The 19086-nt window shown below is 45.0% G+C and overlaps 1 protein-coding gene across 4 annotated transcripts in view; it reads right to left on the minus strand.

Moving 5' to 3' along the window:
- The window catches only part of SANBR (SANT and BTB domain regulator of CSR), a 285399-nt gene that overhangs the window by 30435 nt on the left and 235878 nt on the right, over positions 1-19086 (minus strand). For all 4 annotated transcript variants that reach the window (XM_085612351.1, XM_085612350.1, XM_085612352.1 and 1 more), the window contains one exon: positions 11413-11504. In XM_085612351.1, coding sequence (XP_085468477.1) covers positions 11413-11504 — 92 coding nt within the window. The remainder of the gene's footprint in view (positions 1-11412; positions 11505-19086) is intronic.

The raw sequence follows: 19086 nt of genomic DNA on the forward strand, positions 1-19086 counted from the left end.
ATGTGAAGAAGCACAGAAAGTCTGCATACCACATCCTCCTTGGCCAATCCAGGGCAATGAGAATGACTTGGGTGCAATCTTGGCACATCTTCCTCAACCCCAAGGAATCAAAGGTATTGTTCCATTTCAATTGAAATGCATCCCCCAATGCTCCCCTCAATGGATATTGGACGGCACGGAACCGCTGACATTGGGATCGTCCGATACGGTGAAAAGGTCCACCTGAGGAGTGCCCCACTGTGCGAATATGTCCTGAACTACCTCCGGCAAATACTGCCACTTGTGATCAGCAAGATAACGCGGCCATAGGCTGTTGGTTTTGATGTTCAGAGATCCCGCTAGGTGAATGGCAGTAAACCAGATCCCTCTGCAATGTACCCAGAGTCTCAATGCCTTCAACCAAGGAGGTGAGACTCTACTCCCCTAGCTTGTTGATGTACCACATCACCGTTGTATTGTCTAAATGAAGGGAAGGAAGGCTTTGAGTCAGCCGAATCTCCCACAGTTCCAACAGCTTGATGTGAAGAGCCTGTTCTTCCAGAGACGAGATGCCTCTGGTCTCCAAATTCTCCAGGTGAGCTCCCCACCTTAAAGTGGAGTGATCCATTACTACTGTATTCACAGTCGGACGGGGGTGAAAGCCGTCCCACCATGGATGTTTACCTCGTTCCCCCAACAAGTCACTTACACCACAGCGTTAGTTGTGATCACAATAGAGTCTGTCCGGATTCCCCCCATGCTATAGCCGCTGCCTGTGGAGTTACTCCTGCATGGCCCTCATGTGGCAACACACATAGGCAAATGCAGGAAGCTAGCAGACCTAGAAATCTCAGGAGCCTCAGGTTAAAACTCTTGCATCTTGTTGAAAGGATGGGACCATTTCCTGGATGTTGGAAATGAGGTGGAGCAAAGACACGGAAAAGAGTGGCGATCAATACTAATCTCCTGAACTGGAGTTGTGGTGGGACCTCATGTTAGAATTGGGCTTGTTGAACGAAAAGCCCAAGGGACCAGAAGGGATACAGTTGACTGCACACCACCACCTCGGGTGACCTGGCTTTGATCAGCCAGTCGTCCAGGTATGGGAAAAGGGGGATGCCAAAACTCCTGAGATGCACCGTAACAACTGCCACCGCGTTGTTGAAGACTTGAAGTGCTGATGTTAAGCCAAAGAGGAGTACTGAAAACTGGTAAGGTGTAGAACCCACCACAAAGAGAAAATGTAGGATGGGGATGTGCAAATACACATCATCCAGTCTCCAGCTTCCCATGCCAGAAACACTTTAGCTAGGGTCGGCACCTTGAACAAAAACGTTTTGAGGAATAAGTTCAGCTTCCTGAGGTCCAGAACTAGACTCAAGCTGCTGTTTTTCTTGAGTACATAGAAATAAGTTGCATCCTTGGCCCTCTTCCTGCTTCAGTACTAACTCCACAGATACTTTCTAAAGGAGTGCTACCACCCCTTGCTGCAGGATGACAAGGCAGTCCAGGGTGGGAGAGTAGGATGGGGAAGGATGTGGGGTAGAGCATGAAGGAAGAGATGGATGTAGACTCTTTCCACTATTGAAAGGACCCACTGGTCAGAGATAATGGCTTTCAATCCCAGGAGAAATGAGGACACCTGCACTAGCACAGACTCGGCGTGGATCTGGGAAAGAGAACTGGGACTGTTTTCTGAGGGGCATGATGAGAGAATGAAGGAGGAGGATCCACAATCTTTCCCTCTGGCCCTATTCCTGAACTGGCAGACCAGAGAGTTTTGCTGTTGCTGCATCAGTGGTTTGTTAGGATTGTCGCAGACTGAAAGAAAATCCCCTTTGGGGTTGAGGCTGTTAGGGTTCAAAGATTTGGCCATTTCCTTGCTGCCTTTAAAATGTTCAAGGGTTTGTCTGCAAATAATTACCCTCCATCGAATGGTAGATCCATCAGGTTGGCCTGCACATCACTGGAGAATCCAAACGCCCTGGGCCAGGCATGGACATGGATAGAGACTGAAGTTGCCATACCACTTTCTACAGAGTCAGAGGTGTGGAGGCTGGATTTACAGATCTGCTGTGAGGCATTTTCTCTATCCCTCAGCACTTCCTGAAAGTGCTCATGCAGGTCTTCCAGAACATGTGGTGTGTCTAGCTGGGCCACATCCCATAGTGTGTGCATATAGCGGGCCTGCAGACTGTTGGCATTTAAGAACTTCAGTGCTATACTACCAGCAGAGAACATTATCTTTCCCCATGCTTTCAATCATTTGGATTCCCTGTCCGACGGGACTGTCGGGAACATGACTTGAGAATGGCCTATGGGACAGTATGACTGGATCAACAGGCTTTTTGGGGCAGGGTGAGATGACAGGAAACTGGTCTTCTGGAGTGGGGCAATAGCGTCTGGCAACTAGTTTATTAACCACTGGCGCAGAAGAAGGCTTTTACCATACTGCAAAGACACATTCCACCAGTGCTTCATTGAAGGGGAGCAAGGGTACAGGTGCTGGAGCCGAAGGGAGTAGCGACTGTTTGAGGACACTGGTAGTAACGACCACATGCGCCAACTGTAAGTTCAACATTTCTGGCATGTTCTGGATCTCTGATGGAAAGATAAACCCTACAGAGTTGGGGCTCCAGTCAGAATCTCCATTTCTGGAGATGCCACTAGCTGAAGACAACCCTGATAACACTTAGGGAGTTTCCCCATCATTTTAAGCTGTGTAGAGATTCAGAGGATCAGAGTCTGAACCGAAAAGGTTGTCGATCAGCGGTTTGTACTCCTCTTCCTCTATTAGCCTCTGAGCCTCCTTTCTGGACCTCTTGGCAGGAGGGGGTTCCAAAGATGAAGAAGTCAGCACCAGTGACTCAGTGCACGTCGCTGGAGGAGGCAGAGTAGTCAGCATTGGTGGCTTCGGGGGTGTCACACGCCAAGGCATTGAAAACAGAACTGCATAGTTCTGCGCAGGAAAGGAAACTGGAGTCGGTGTAGGAGTGCCCGTCTGAGTGCTGTACGGAGCCATCAGCATTAACATGGGAAGGCCAAGCAGCACTACTGGTCCCAATGGTACATCAATTGGAGTTGGACGCTCTTGCTGCGCATCTTTGAAAGGTGCCTCTTACCTCGTCAGCCATGAGGGGAACGGCGCTTCACTCTGGAACCTTTGTGCTGGTCTCTGCGGTGCCGTGAGGGGAACGGCGGTGTAAATCAAAAACTACCACCCCCATCATTCCCTCTTCCGGGCGCCTGCCTATCGCGTCATCAGGCAGCGCCGGGGAGGGTTAAAGCCTAGGGAGAAGACCCGCAGCGCAGGACGCTCTTGCTGCACATCTTTGAAAGGTGCCTCTTACCTCGTCAGCCGTGAGGGGAACGGCGCTTCACTCTGGAACCTTTGTGCTGGTCTCTGCGGTGCCGTGAGGGGAACGGCGGTGTAAATCAAAAACTACCACCCCCATCATTCCCTCTTCCGGGCGCCTGCCTATCGCGTCATCAGGCAGCGCCGGGGAGGGTTAAAGCCTAGGGAGAAGACCCGCAGCGCGGGACGCTCTTGCTGCGCATCTTTGAAAGGTGCCTCTTACCTCGTCAGCTGTGAGGGGAACGGCGCTTCACTCTGGAACCTTTGTGCTGGTCTCTGCAGTGCTGTGAGGGGAACGGCGGTGTGAATCAAAAACTACCACCCCCATCATTCCCTCTTCCGGTCGCCTGCCTATTGCGTCATCAGGCAGCGCTGGGGAGGGTTAAAGCCTAGGGAGAAGACCACCAGCGCGGGACGCTCTTGCCGCGCATCTTTGAAAGGTGCCTCTTACCTCGTCAGCCGCAAGGGGAACGGCGCTTCACTCTGGAACCTTTGTGCTGGTCTCTGCGGTGCCGTGAGGGGAACGGCGGTGTAAATCAAAAACTACCACCCCCATCATTCCCTCTTCCGGGCGCCTGCCTATCGCGTCATCAGGCAGCGCCAGGGAGGGTTAAAGCCTAGGGAGAAGACCCGCAGCGCGGGACGCTCTTGCTGCGCATCTTTGAAAGGTGCCTCTTACCTCGTCAGCCGTGAGGGGAACGGCGCTTCACTCTGGAACCTTTGTGCTGGTCTCTGCGGTGCCGTGAGGGGAACGGCGGTGTAAATCAAAAACTACCACCCCCATCATTCCCTCTTCCGGGCGCCTGCCTATCGCGTCATCAGGCAGCGCCGGGGAGGGTTAAAGCCTAGGGAGAAGCAGCGGCGTCACTAGAGTTGGTGTCACCCAGTGCGTTATCTTATGGTGTCACCCATGTGGTCCGCACCCCAGCACCCTCTAGTGACGCCACTGACGCAGCATAACCGATAGGGGTCGACCTTAAAAACGTAAACATGGATGTTCAATTTAATAAAGGCAAATTGTAACATAGACCGGCATCTAATTCTGCAAATCAATCCAGTATCCCATTACAAGAGCCCCCCCTCACCCTAGAGAGGCCACACCCTGCAGCCCAGGCGCTATCTCCCACGGCAGCAATTCCCGCCTTCCACAAGAAGCGGACACGTTGCCACTGATAACCAATTCACTGGAAGCGAGAGTTTATTTCTGATTTCCATTTTGCTTTCTGCTGCAGAATACATTCTCCGACATATGTTAGCTGATTAAAACATGTTTAGCTGAAATGCGCCATTTTGGCAGCTCTCCCGAGATGGATTTTGTTCTTTGAGTAATAGCGCGCTCCCACATCTTTCCCGGGTATTATTATTTTTTACAGTACTCATCCAGCACTTGTATTCGATTTCGTTTACGGACCGAGTGTTCTTTGTAGAGAAAAAAAATAATTAGCAACTTACAACGTCCTATTTTATCATAGTCAGATAGAACAACGTGAGAGTGCAGGTCTAAGAATGAAGCCTGTAACTGAAACAGGATTTATTATTACTAATGGATGGTTGAATAACTTCAAATAGCCGCGCGAGACTGGAAACAATGCAGGCAGGGCGGTGTCACCCCATGTGATGGTGTCACCCGGTGCGGTCCGCACCCTTCGCACCCCCCTAGTGACGCCACTGGGGAGAAGACCCGCAGCGCGGGACGCGCGCGGGCGAAGCCCGGGCCAAGGGCGGGCCCGTCCTTGCCCGGACCTGACTGGACTGGGCCACCCCCCTAACATTGCCACATGCGCATCAGCAGGAAAGGTAGATTTGTACTTTTAGTTTGCATTGGCCATACGACTAGTGTGCACTGCCTGTGTTTATTGAGGCTAGTGGCCTCCTCGCCTGGATTATTGCAGGGTTGTACTGTGACTCAACATTCATATTATTGTCACACTACATTGCTAATATTGTTTCGAGATTGCATTGTCACAGGGGTGTACACAGTATATGATGGCAGGCAAGGGGAAGCGCATGGGAGGGGGTGGGTCCGTGTCTGGCACACTTGACCATTTTATTACTAGAGCAGTCTCTGTTTTAGAACTTGAACTGGCAATCACTGAGCGTCGGCTATCCTCCGAGCTAATTCAAGCTAGGCGTTCTTCCTTGGGAATACTTGCTTCAGCAAAATCCCCCAAGGACTCAGTAATGCAGGTTTTGGGAGATGTTGTGCAGCAGCGGAATATAGGGGACAGCACCATTACATCACCTGTCCGAAATGATCCAATTGATGCCCCGGGGGAAGTTGCCACCTTAATTATTAGCGCTCCTACAAATCCTAAATCTGTCTCTACTTACCCACAGACAAGAGCTAGTAAAAAGGGTGTTAAAAGTGCTATTCTTAAGAGGAAGAGAGATGGGCTGACTCAGGGTGGGAGACAGGCTAAGCACTCTAACATTACGACATATTCACCATCGGAGACTGGTGAGGCTCAGGCTGTCGATAACTCACTTTTGGGTGAAACTTCTAATAGGCTTTCGGACCAGCCCCAATATAGTGATCTGACGTCTCAGATCGAGCAAATAGTCCGTTCCCTATTATTGCCACTTTTGGAAAGGGTAAAGGTGGTCACTGACAAAGTTGATCGACTTGAGCAAACTATCTTAGATAACTTTTGCTCATTAAAAAATGTTATCAAATTAGCCACCAAGGATAGTGACAACCCTATTAAGGTTAATTCCACTCTTCCTGCCCCGTCACTTTCTCCTCCTATCACTGATGCACCATCTACAGCTAATTCTAGGGTATCACCCCTTAGAAATCTGCCAAAAGACAATACCACCACTCAAGGTGGTAGCCAGGTCAGGGTTGGTTTAAGGGACTCATCAGGAATCAAATCTGTTAGCAGGAGTATACATAAAGGATTAAACACAGACCCCGGGGACAGAACAACTAAATCCTCCAACATCCATATCCACCTACCTCCTGACTCTATTCCTTATGTTGTTGTCTTGACCGGTGTTCCGGAACTTAAAATCGGCACAGAGGAATCCTATCAACAACTCAAAAATAAAGTTATTTTCTGGCTTAACCAAAAGAGACCGATCCCGAACTTTTTGGACGGGAAGATTCTCTTCGCCAGAAGAGTTAGTTGGGTGGGCCCCAGACCAAAAAATGTCCCAGGGGACTGTATTATTATTAATTTTAAGGATAGCCGTGTGGTGCGTTTTATTTGTGATCAACCACCTAGTCGTGATCGGTCAGAAATAAGGGTATACGATCTATGGTATTTTTATAATTTTTATCCTGACATTTCTGGAAGTTCTGGCCAAAACCAGGAAAGAAGGGGAATTAACCCAAACTTTGCTACATCCCCCCCCCCCGAGCTTACTGATAATATATACCATCCGGTTGCCATAGCTTGACCGGGGCTGGAGGGGTCCTCTTCTAGCATGTCTCCCTCACCAAACAATTTGATAGTTAGATCTGAGGGAAAGGGAGCTGAAGTCTTAGAGCCGCATGAGTTAAGCAAAAAAACTACCTGCAAAATTTTAAGCTGGAACATTGCTGGCATTAGACTCAAAAGCCAGGACGAGCTATGGGTGGGCTATGTTGTGTCCCATGATATCATTGCATTGCAGGAAACCTGGGACACAGCGAATAGTCTTTCTTTGGATGGCTATGTTCATTTTTATATTCCAGCCACACCTAGTTTGGCGGGGAGGGCAAAGGGGGGCCTCGCATTGTTGGTTTCATTGAACCTGAAAGGATTTGCAAAACAGGTAGAATCTGGTTCCCAACATTGTTTAGTTGTAGAACTAGTGGTTGCAAACTCCCCTTCTTTGCTTCTGATCAATTTTTATAATTCTAAAGACAGTGTCAGCTTAAACCAGCATCTAGAATCTCTGGGGGAGGTTCTAGACAAATTCAGAGCGTCACATAATAGCTTTGAGGTCATCCTAATGGGTGACCTAAATATCCATCCCTGCAGCCTAGGTTGTATTTTGGACGATGATGATGGATTTCCCTATTCATCATCCACACATTTTGAACACACCAAACAAGGTGAGGCTTTGGAGAGCCTATTGGCTTCCTCAGACCTCTCCGAACCCGGCTGCTGCATGGAAGGTCAGAGACTTTGTACTTTTAAAGGAACTGATTCAGGATCAGTCATTGATTACATTTTTGTTTCTTCATTGATTTTGTCCTTGGTTTTAAATCACAGGGTTGAGGACTCCGTATTTAGTGACCATAATCCCGTGATAGCTGAGGTCGCTTCGGAAGGGTTCTTGGCCTTTAAAGACTCAAGAAATTTGGGAACCAGAGCCCTTGTAGCAAAAGACCAGGGCAGGAGATTAAAATGGGCCCATGTGATCCCGATTACTTTTTTACAAGAAGTTCTGTCTAAGGTTGAACCATGTTAACACTAACCCCAGGATAGTTGAGGCCTTTAATACCATTTGCCTACATATAAACGCTGCCCTCCTGGTTAAATCTAAGCCAGGCGGCCAAATAGGCAAAAAATGGTTTGATACTAATTGTACCAAGGCTCATTCTGCTCTTTTGAAGGCGATAAAGGGAAAACCACGAAACAGACCTCTGATCACATCTTTGAGGAAACAGTATAAACTGGCCATTAAAGCTCGTAAAAACGAGATTCAGGAAGAAGCCTGGAATAATTTACTGTCACCGGAAACTTGGCGGGATAGCTCCAAATTTTGGGGAGTTATAAACCATTCTTTCTTTTCCGGTAGTGAGAATCAGGCTGTGGATTGTAGCATTCCTGACGAGCAGTGGTTAGCCCACTTTGAAAAAATCTATAGTTCATTTTCGTCTGGGAATTTAGATGGGCTGCTACCTTTGAATCAGGTTGGTCCAGTTTCGACCTTCAAGGAGGAGGACGTAGAAAAAGCTATTCTTGAGACATCTAAGAATAAAGCGCCAGGTCCTGACGGCGTCCCTGCAGACCTATATAGGTCTGCTCCTAAACTGTGGGCCAAAATATTAACAAATGTCTTTAACGCCGCTAGAAATAAGAATATCCCAGAGTCTTGGGCAAAGTCTATAATCATCCCAATTTTTAAAAAAGGCCAGAGGGATGATCCGGCCTGTTATAGGCCTATTTCCCTAATAGACTCCGCCGTTAAAATCTTAGGCAGAGTTATTTTGGGCAGATTGAACACTTGGCTCGAGGGTAGTGGCATATTATCAGACGCTCAATACGGTTTTATGGCTAATAGGAGCACGCAGGATCAATGCTTAAATCTTCACTTACTTATTTGCAAATATACTATTGCAAAGGAGGGGTCCTTGTATATGGCCTTCATGGACCTCTCCTCAGCCTTTGACCTGGTTAACAGTTCAAAATTGTGGAGTATCCTCTTGGACATAGGGGTTGATCCCCCTCTGGTTGGATTTTTGGCAGATCTCCATCGTGGCTTATTAGCCTCGGTGAGAGTCACCCAAGGGGGAAGGTGCACCAGCTGCTTCAAGTCAGAGAGGGGTGTTAGGCAGGGGTGCATATTGGCACCTCTTCTTTTTACACTATATATAAATGCCTTGGACCCAGCCCTGGCCAATGCAGTGGCGGATGTACCACGTGTAGGAGACACTAAGATCCCAGTTCTCCTATACGCTGATGACGCCGTGCTTTTGGCACGTTCAGGGGTGGCTCTTGATAGACTATTGGCCTCTTTCGGTGATTTTATGACATCACTAGACCTGAAAATTAATACTCAAAAATCACAGGTTATGGTCACTGGTCAGGCCAGTAGGAAAAAGAAATCCAAATCTTTTTTTTGCCTAGGCCACGAGGTTAAAAGGGTCCCAATTTTTACTTACCTAGGGGTTATTTTTGATGAGATAGGTACATGGGGTCCGCAACATAAACAAAAAGGCAATTCTGTGGCAAGATCGGCCGCAGCTATGCTTGGTTTCGCCAAACGGTTGGGAGCTTGCCCCCTGGAGGCCATTTTGAAAGTTTACAAAGCTAAATCTTTGGCTATAGCCACCTATGGCTCTGCCATTTGGGGCTACACTAACATCGACACCATACAGCGGGTGGAGAACAAGTTTTTAAGATTCTTGCTGTCTGTTCCCCAGTCCACACCCACTTTTACAATACACTCAGAACTGGGTATGGGGTTTGTTGTAGACTTAATCAAAGTGGCACCTGTCATATGTTGGTTAAAAACTTGGCTTAACCAGGAAATTCCTCTAACCCACCTGATACTCAAGGATTGCCTTGCCCTGGATAGAGCCTATAGAATCCCATGGATGGCATACGTTAAAAAGATGTTGGCAATAGTAGGCAGACCAGAGCTATTTCACTCCCCTGACTGTATTAACAAGAAGGACATCATGGGGATTAAGACCGCACTATTGACACGATTTATGGCCGAGAGGGAGGACTTGGAACTAAAAAAGCCATTAGTGAGAAGGAACTATGGGTTAATAACTGTTCCTGGTCTTGAACCCTACCTGGCATTTGTAACCAGCCCACTTCATAGGTCTCTCCTAATCAAATTCCGTTTAAACCTGATACATTTTGTGCTAGGTTTTTATCCCACATGGGCCACCCCCGATAATGTTACCCCATGTGATTGTGATAATTTTTCCTGTCAGGACACACTACATTTCATTATGTTCTGTGAACATTACGCACAGATTAGGACAAAATACTTGTTACCTTTACTTAAAGGGGCTGGTTTCGCCCAGGTTCGGCCAGCGCTTCTGTTCCTGCAACTTTTGCCTAACACTACTATTGCTTTTTATGTAGCAAACTTTCTAGTTGCAGCTGTTCGCATCAGTAAGAAGCGTGTTAGAACACGGCCCAGTCTTAACATGACTGACGTGGTGTGACGGATGGTGGTCTTTTGCCATGGAGTTTTCTATTCCTGTTAGACTTTTTAAATTGAAATTATATTTCTGTATCTTATTTATTCTTTTTAACTTAGAATTGAACTTATGAAATATGTTCTCTTCAAACTTTGATAATGTTATTTATAACTACTATTGTAATTGATGAATTTTTGCCCTGTATCTTATGTAATGTGACTATCTGTTTGTATTGTCTCTTTTTTTGATCTTCAATGATCGAATAAAAGTAACTGACTGACTGAGTTGTGGCTCCAGCAAAGATTCCAAACATTGCACTGAGGAAAGCTGTGAAGTCTATACCTGGAGCCAGAACTTCAGAAAGGAAGGCTGCGGTGCCAGTATACCCTCCACTGACTGAGTAGGCGTCAATGGAGCCCTAGATGTTAGTGGGGTCAGCTCAAGGGTCAGGTCGGACTATTAAACAGAATTGTAGTTGGCTACAGCAGGCTCCACTGCAACGGACTCCGGCTACAAGGATGACAATCATGTGGGAGTCTGTTGTCATCTCGGCGGCCTATCTCCTACATTGTTCTTATGCTTCCCATGATTCTTTTTATTTGCTCCAAAAGAGTGTGAGGAGGGAGATCTTGTTCTCAGTCTCAAACAAAGGTGATTTTACCATTCATCACAGGCCCGGGCTATGAAGAGCTTGGCTTTGCGCTCTTTGATGGCCTTAGGGTGCATGCTCTGACAGGAGGCGCTGGTAGAGAATCAGCACTCTAGAATGGGCAGTTGACCGATTGACACATTGAGTAGAATCTCCAACCTTTGAAGAGTCAGTGGTGGAACCTGAGAAATGCCACTGGGATACAGAGTTATAAACTCAAAATTGGTGGCTTTCAAGCCAATGGTGCCTGCGTCTTCTGTAGTGGACTTACTGTTACCACCCTCCTCTAAATTGGGCCACTGGAGTACTTTTTAAAAGCCAAAGCCATTATTTTCTAACAGAAACGTTAAAAAAAAAAAAAAAAGAAAATCACTAGACAAACATCTATATCGACCCAAAATACTAGATAAACTGTTAATAACTGTTCTAGTGCATTGCAGTACTTGTTTTTGAGTAACACTCCAACTATTCAATCCTCAGTATTATCCTGTAACTTTCTCAACATAGGGTCTAGCTTTCGAGACATACAGATCAATATTATCTCACTGTTTTACATGTGGACTTTTTTAAGAAATGCACATACAAAACGATTTTGATGAAGGCACAGAATTTACTTACCTAGGGTTCCTCTCTGCTACATTTTGTCGCGTGTTTGTTTGTGCTGAGGTCTTAATCTGAGCTTCAAGTCTAGCATAAATTCCTCCAGCATGCTGGAAATTCAAAAGAAAACCAACAATTTTTCAATAACCTCCCACAAACAGGTAATGTGCTTTACAAACACATACAGGCCACCAACTACTGCCTATAAGACAGGTCATAGAAACGTACTAAAAGCACACTAAACAAGCTGACATCCCTTCAGATTCCACTTGAATGGCTGATGCAAAATGACCAAATGCTTACTAGTCACATTTGCAAGTCTAACTTATCACTTAAATGAATTTCCACAGAATTTATATCTGACCGTTTGTCATAGTATCCTCATTCCTATAACACTAAGATGAGGTACCCTGGAATCACCAGCCATCACTTGTATATAAACTAACTACTTTCACAGACTTAATTTGATGCATATGAATATAGCACTTAGAAGGGAGTATTTGCTATTGTTGGCAGAATTATACGAGAGAACATTATTAAGGAACTAATTACTTACCTGATGTAGGAAGGTAGAGTATTCTGTGGTGATGCTGGTTTGGCATCACCATGCAATACTCACAATGCCCCAAAGATGGTCCTTGGATTCACAATAACAAATACATAGCTTAGTCCTGGTAGAGTGGCAAAGAGCACATAGGCTTTACTACACGAATATGCGATTAGTATTTCAGAGTACCAACATGGATGATAAGTAATTGACAGGACTCAAAAGAAACCGGGCAACAATTTATAAAAGATAAAGCAGATTTTTACATGAATTTAGACAACAAAACAAATTCAATTGGATAAGTATACCCAGAGATATGGATTTTAGAAGCTAAATTAAATCAGTGCAAAACAGTACTTCAGAACTTGGTCACTGCAGTTAATGGGATAAAGCACTAGTGACAATGGGTCAGTTGCAGGTCAAGTTGCATGGAACCCAAGGAGGATAACAGTGAGGCAGGTCCCAGAACCAAGCAACAACAGTTAGTTCAATTTTCCTGGCTGTTGAAGCCTGGTTGCAGAGTTGTCCTGGCTGTCCTTTGTCCTGAAGCAGAATCCGCGGAGTAGCTGGTTTTACTGCTTACACAGTTCTGGTGAAGTAACAGGTGCAAAAAGTCGACAATGAACCCACTGCTGTCAGATGAAGGTTTTGCTGTGTTCCCTCAAGGTACAGTGTTGAGTAAAGGTGGTGGTATGCCCGAATGGCGACCAACAAACCTTGGCAGCAGTAAGCTCAGCAGAAAGTTATTTTGACATCCGGAGGTCCGGGGGCGAGGTTGGATTAACGGTAGCCGCCTGAAACTTGCCGGTAGTCAGAACTATGCTTCACACAATGCACTAGACCATCTACTTTTGGCCGATCCCTCAGATGTCCCGATAACCAACGATTCTTTGGTTGCCGTACAATGTTTTTACCTGTTGTGTGCAGGGGACTAGTGCCTCTAGACCAGGGGAGTCTGGAGATTGCCTTTGACTCTCAAAGGGACCCCTCTGTCTAAAGGATCCGGTCTTGAGCCTGGGATGAGTCGCAGTCATGCAGTCCAAGCGAGGTTGCCACAGGTGCAGAGTATCATGCCTTTAGTTTGTGCAGCTCCTGTTAGCGCAGACTCGGGTCTCTTCTTGTGTCCTCTGTTGCAAGTCAGATCAGAACTGAGGTTCTGGTGCCAGGGGTAGCCCTTAAATCCTAGATTTAGGGGTGTGGGTGCAAGTGGCCAATGGCCTACTATCCCCAGCCAATGGCCAACTATCCGGAGGGTGTGTCACCTCTTCTATCCAGAACCCTCTATTCTGCCTCTTTTAAAAATTTCAGAAACCATTCTTGGATGCACAGAACAGGTAGCCTTCCCTAGAGGTGTGGCTAACCTTCTGGGGGTGTACACCTCCTGAATACCACATTTTCCCACCTGCCAGGGTACAAATGTGCCTGGATGGAAGCTGTTTCCTCCTTTGTGTGGCACCCTGGTTGCAGATCACAGGCGGGGAAGGCTTTGAAGGTCATCCCCCTTGATGTGCCACTTCACTAGCCATCCTGTCAGGTAGGAAGGGGTGACCTCCTTTCCGTCCAGGCCATTGTTTTGGACTCTTGGGAGAGTTCACACCTCCTGGCAGGGGGCCATATTCCATTCTTGGCGGTATCAGCTGCAGGCTGGCAGCCATACCAGAGTACAGGAAAGGCTGGGGAAACCACGTAGGCAACCTCTAAGGTATTTTGAATAAAAAAATTTAGGTAGGGAGAAGCAGAGGTTTATTCAGATTCCAAGATGTACTTATCAATTAGAAAACTGGGGGGGATATACCACAGAGGTCTCAATACCAGAGTCTCAGGAATATTGTCTCGGAGACCTTCAAGCACACGCTCACAGTCTGCAGTGTATATAATCTCTGCTTAGTGTGGTTTGGTGGATAGTGTCATCATAGGGTCTGTCACTTGAGTGTCCCATTCCCCAAGTGACATCATAACCTCCACCACATGTCACATCCGCTTCCTGAAGTTATCCAGTGAGTGATTCACAGGGCTTATCACAACATAGAAGTGACCTGACCCACAGTGCACCTGGACCACAAGAATCCCATAATTTCATATTCCTGAAAGGTTCCCAGCCCTGAAAAACAGGTGATCTGTTCAAAATGAGCAAAGATGATTTAGAGGTCACATAAATAAAAACACTGGCTAGCGACAAAGATCTGAAATGGAAAAGCAGTGGCAGACAAAAGGTTGAATAATAGATCTAATTTGTACAGATTTACACATGAAGAAACCTGCCTAATTATAAAGAATAATCAGCTTCTGGAACAAATGTTGTGTTGTGTGGCCTATCTTGCACACAACTGTATTCAATTAGCTTTTGGCCTCTTGGTGCACTAGGGAGTTCCAGGGAGCAGGTTGTTCAATTCACAGTAGGTAGTTCAAAGACAGCCTTTCTGCTAAACTGTTGATGTGTTGTTTTCAAGTGGTGGGTGTCCCCAGGGAACAGATGTTGCCATCACCTCCTAATTAGTGAAAATGTGTTCAATGTGTCTTATTTCAGATCTGGTGTCCATGCAAGGGCTTCTAGTTCTTCATGAGTAGAATGGGGCTACTGAGATGATGGATGTTGAAGGTGGTTTTGTGCTTCAGAGTCAGTGTCAAGTATCCATGTACCAGTGTGTCTGCCAACCCAAGGCTGGAGTAGTTCCCCGTTCCACTGTGTCTCCACAGAGTTCCCTTACTAGTCCCAACCAGTGACTCTACTGGGCCAGTCCTCCCATCTAATAGTCACAGAAAAGCATGAGTCAGGCTCAGGTTTAGCCTTAAGTATCTCCCCACGATAAAAATGTACTCTAAATTCATTCTTCTCAGTTCTTACTCCCTGGTTGTGTAGTGGATAGAAGACGGCCTTTTCCTCACTCCTTCAGAATAAATCAAGCGGTCCAACCACACTCCTGTGGTGGGGACTATTATAGTGAATATAGCCAAAGGCTGCCGAATAGGACAGGCACCGGCCACATCTCAGTCTTTTCACCTGCCAAGCTAAGCCCTGCAGTGCAAAGGCCTTGGTGCAAGTGCAGTTCTAGCTGCTGCTGTTTCCTTGGGTGGCAAGTAGGTGGCAAACCGTGCCCAAGCCATCGTAGGTAGTTTCAGCCCCCAAACAGACCAATGGAAGATGCAGTCTTGTTTGGTCCAGGGCGATCACAGCAGACGTAACACCGTAACACCGTTTGGGCCAACAGCAGCTCAGCTGTAGCTTTCATCAGGCCAATGCGATCAGCACTGCAGATGGAACTCCGACTGGACCAATGCCACATGTACTTGAAGCAGCTGCCGCAAGCTATCAGTTGTGAGAGACTAGGCAGACCCTCTGCAGGGTGGGTCGCTTCTAGCTCACTCTCATATAGTTTCCTCTCTCTGGATGTACATGGGACATGCTGGGCCTTTCCCTCCTCCTGAACAGTCTTTGCTCCTGCAGGGACATACAGACCCATTCCCTTTCCTAGCAGAGATGGAAACGCAGTGGCTGAAGCCTTGCAAGTTTGAAATAAAGCTGCAACTACGCCTTGAAGTGCTCCAATCTGTGAAAAATATATCAACCGTGATAACGAGAGAAGCCATACATCAGTGTCTCAAAGAGGGAGAAAGATGAAAATAAAATGACTAATAATGGTGCTTCCATGATCTACCCACTAAAAAAGGGGTTCAGACAATCTGCATCATAAAAAAAACAAATGTTCATCTTTCCTGGATGCCATGCACTTCCATGCAGCATAGAACTAAAAAATGAAGGCCAGGGATATACCTGCAGTTAGGGAAAATTACTTTTGGAGACTCATGCTTGCATCTCTACTAAGGCTGCTTTTACCTCACTCGCTAGTTGAGCACAGGTAGGCATTTCCTTTTTCAAAGAGGCCATGATTTCACTCCACAGCAATATTCCCCACTTACCAGCCACTGATTTCTAAATTTAGTCAGATGAGTGAAGTGTGCATTCGGAGTGGGGTGTCCAGCCTTCCCCAGTTCTACAAAATGCCCTATTTTCTATTTAATTTCCCCAATTTCATCATTTAATCCTGCAAATTATTATGTAGTGTAAGTTACAAAGAGCAATACTGATTTGTTGTTTGCTACCAAATTAGAAAGCTGGTATGAATTTATAGTTTTTCCTTGCACATGGTGTGTAGCCACTACATCGAAGAGCAAGGGGATAGAACCTGCAGGCAAATTTGCCACATTAAAGAAGCTCCATATGCATATCTAAGAACAACACCTTAAGGGTTCAATTGGGCTACAGACCACCTATCCCTCCCAGAAAGAGCTCTATGGATCTGTTAAACATCCCTTTGACACTGATCTCAAGAGAGAAGTAGGAAGGTATGTGTGGCAACACAAAGAAACACTTCTTACATAACCTTGTTGTAAGTTTTTCAACACAAAAGGTATAAAGGTGGCGAGAGCATGACTTGAGAAGAATGTTATATAAGGACAGCATTCACCCAACACCTGTAATTGCCAGGAACACCCTCTTACCCACGGGCCTGAATCAGAAAACCTTTTCTATTCATATTTGTGTCTTATTCCAGGCTTAAAAGTGAATTATTCAGAGATAAAAAAGTTTTTGTGATTTCCACTCAGTAAGCAAGTTTCAAGCATCGAAATCCATGAGTAAATCAAACCTATGCCAGAAGTGACACACAATTATTCATTGAAAAAGCTTTGTGAATCACTACACTTATTTCCTTTAGTAAGTGTGTCGTATTTCTTGGAATGTAATGAATCAGGGGTGTGGAATTTAATAAAATATCTACTAGTCCATTGGGCAGGTTGCTTGACAAATCTACTGGTCGTGAAAATGAATCCACTTGTCCCTTTTGTGCCACGTAGTGCAGCGACAAATTATGGTGCAATCTTATTATATAAAAGCTCGGATGTACGCTGTTCTGGTTATGCCAGGGATCATACTGTAGTAGGCTTTGAATTCCAGCAATTTCCTTATTTTGCCACTTTTCCGCAGATCTACATACTGGAGATGGAGGTAGCATTAAGCAATAGTGCCAGGGTTGGAACAGCCCTTTTGATTCTGTGCAAACCTACTAAATTGCATGTTTTAGAGGTTTTCGCCAGCTGTTCTCTAATCTTTTTACATACTGAGAAGGGTTGGAAATTTAGTCCTGACAGTGGCAGAAATAAAACTTCTTCCAGGGTTGAAAGAAAAGTGGTTGGAGGGAAAGTGAACTTGTAAACGATCATCAGAGTTTTGCATGAGCAAGTCTACACCTGCAAGTTTTGCTTGTGCTAAAAAGCAGTTGAGAAATATTTTCTAGAAGTATGATTTCCTGGCCTACTTCTGTAAATTCTTCTGAATTCATAAAAAATATGCACTAATGCAAGGACATATTCTCTCTCTCTCTATATATATATATATATATATATATATATATATATATATATATATATCTATATCTATATCTATATATCTATATCTATATCTATATACCGACTGGCTGGATGGAAAGCAACTAAGGCCAGTGTATTACACAACTGACACAGAAAGCTTTGCGACTCAGGCCTGGAAAATCAGGGTTAATTCTTATATTTATTCTTACAACACAAATCTTTCTCAATCAGGGTCTTGGAGTCACCACCATCTCAATCACTGAGCAAGGTGGCTCAGGAGGAACACATAGAGGACAAGAAGTGGAGTGACAGCTAGATTTTAAAAATCCCATCATCACAAGTGGCAAACAAATGAAATCTTTCTTGAAAAAAAAAGATAGAATGATCATTTGCTCCAAAAAACAGAAAGGGTTTCATGTATTTTACCCTCGGTCTAAAAAAAAAGAAAAGTGAACTCAATTTTACCTCGGCCTACATATGGTCTACAAAGTTCCTTGGCTTTGCACATTGACTAGGTCCGGACCAATGCCAGAAATTAAGATGTTTGCCAGCAAGCTGGGCCATAACTTATCAAAATATATGACAACAGTGATGGAGTTCTAGCATTACGGCAGAAATGTAAGCTATAAAAAGGGTAGGTGAGCCGAGTCAATGCTGTGAAAAGGAACATAGTGGAAACAATGCAAGCAGCTCAACAGGTTTCATTACCTTTTTAATTATTTTGAATCCCTATTTTCAAAATAGTTAAACACAAGTTCCACATAAATCAACAGATAAGCATCAAACTTATGTTTGTATATGGTGTTTCTATTCTACAGCCTGAACCTAGCCAAAAGGCAGCTGAACAGATGAGGTGGCATGCATGTATGTCAGAGATAGGGCTAGGAGGCAACCATTCAGGTCGGACGTGCATAAAATGATGCAAACACACTTAAAAAAGAGCTTGATAAAAGTAGTGTCATAGTGCCTAGTCTATCAATATCTCATTTAATCAAATAAGGCTTTTCTTTGCAGGAACAATCATCATCTCACTGGTAAGAGAAATATGATGGAGCAAGAACAGTGACAATACATGTTTGCGTTATTTGAAGGACAAAAAAACATTCACCAATTACATGTGACCGAGATAAGCACAACTTATGGAAATGAAAGGCTAATGAAATAACACATACTTACAGATAGATAGCAATAAGAAAAATACAGAGAAGCTGCCCTCTTCCAGGAAGCCCTGAAGATTAAGATGCAGTCTAATAGGGAACAGGATGGTACACACCAATCTAGTGTTTGATGAGGAGGTACCTACCAGATAAGGACCATTACCCTCCCCTCTTTGTCTGCCTAGGTAAGTGCGGGTATCAGAGGCCCTTGTAGCACGAAATTCCACCCCAGTAGGAACCTTTAACACAGACATCCTAAAACACAGTAATAATCCAAATATGTCACCTAGTTTGCAGCCAATTTTCGTATTAAATAATAGAATTCTGATCTTTAATTTTTATAGACATTTTCTGCACTTTAATGCCCCAGTCTATTTGAGACTAACAATGTCTATACAAAATAAAATTCATAAAGCACTTTAAAAAATAAAATGATCAACTTCTATGTGAATACGCCCGCTAGACTTGCAGTCCTAAAAGATATTTCTGCACATTAGTTTTCATAGTCCAACATCACTCTGCACTCTTAAAGGCTTTTATAATCTAAAATCAATTAATCAATTTAAGCAAGTGATGTGAATAATTTTGACTGCTAACTGCAAATTGCTTATTAGACGTGAA

This window comes from Triturus cristatus, chromosome 6 (assembly GCF_964204655.1).
Source record: "Triturus cristatus chromosome 6, aTriCri1.1, whole genome shotgun sequence".
Lineage (NCBI taxonomy): Eukaryota > Metazoa > Chordata > Amphibia > Caudata > Salamandridae > Triturus > Triturus cristatus.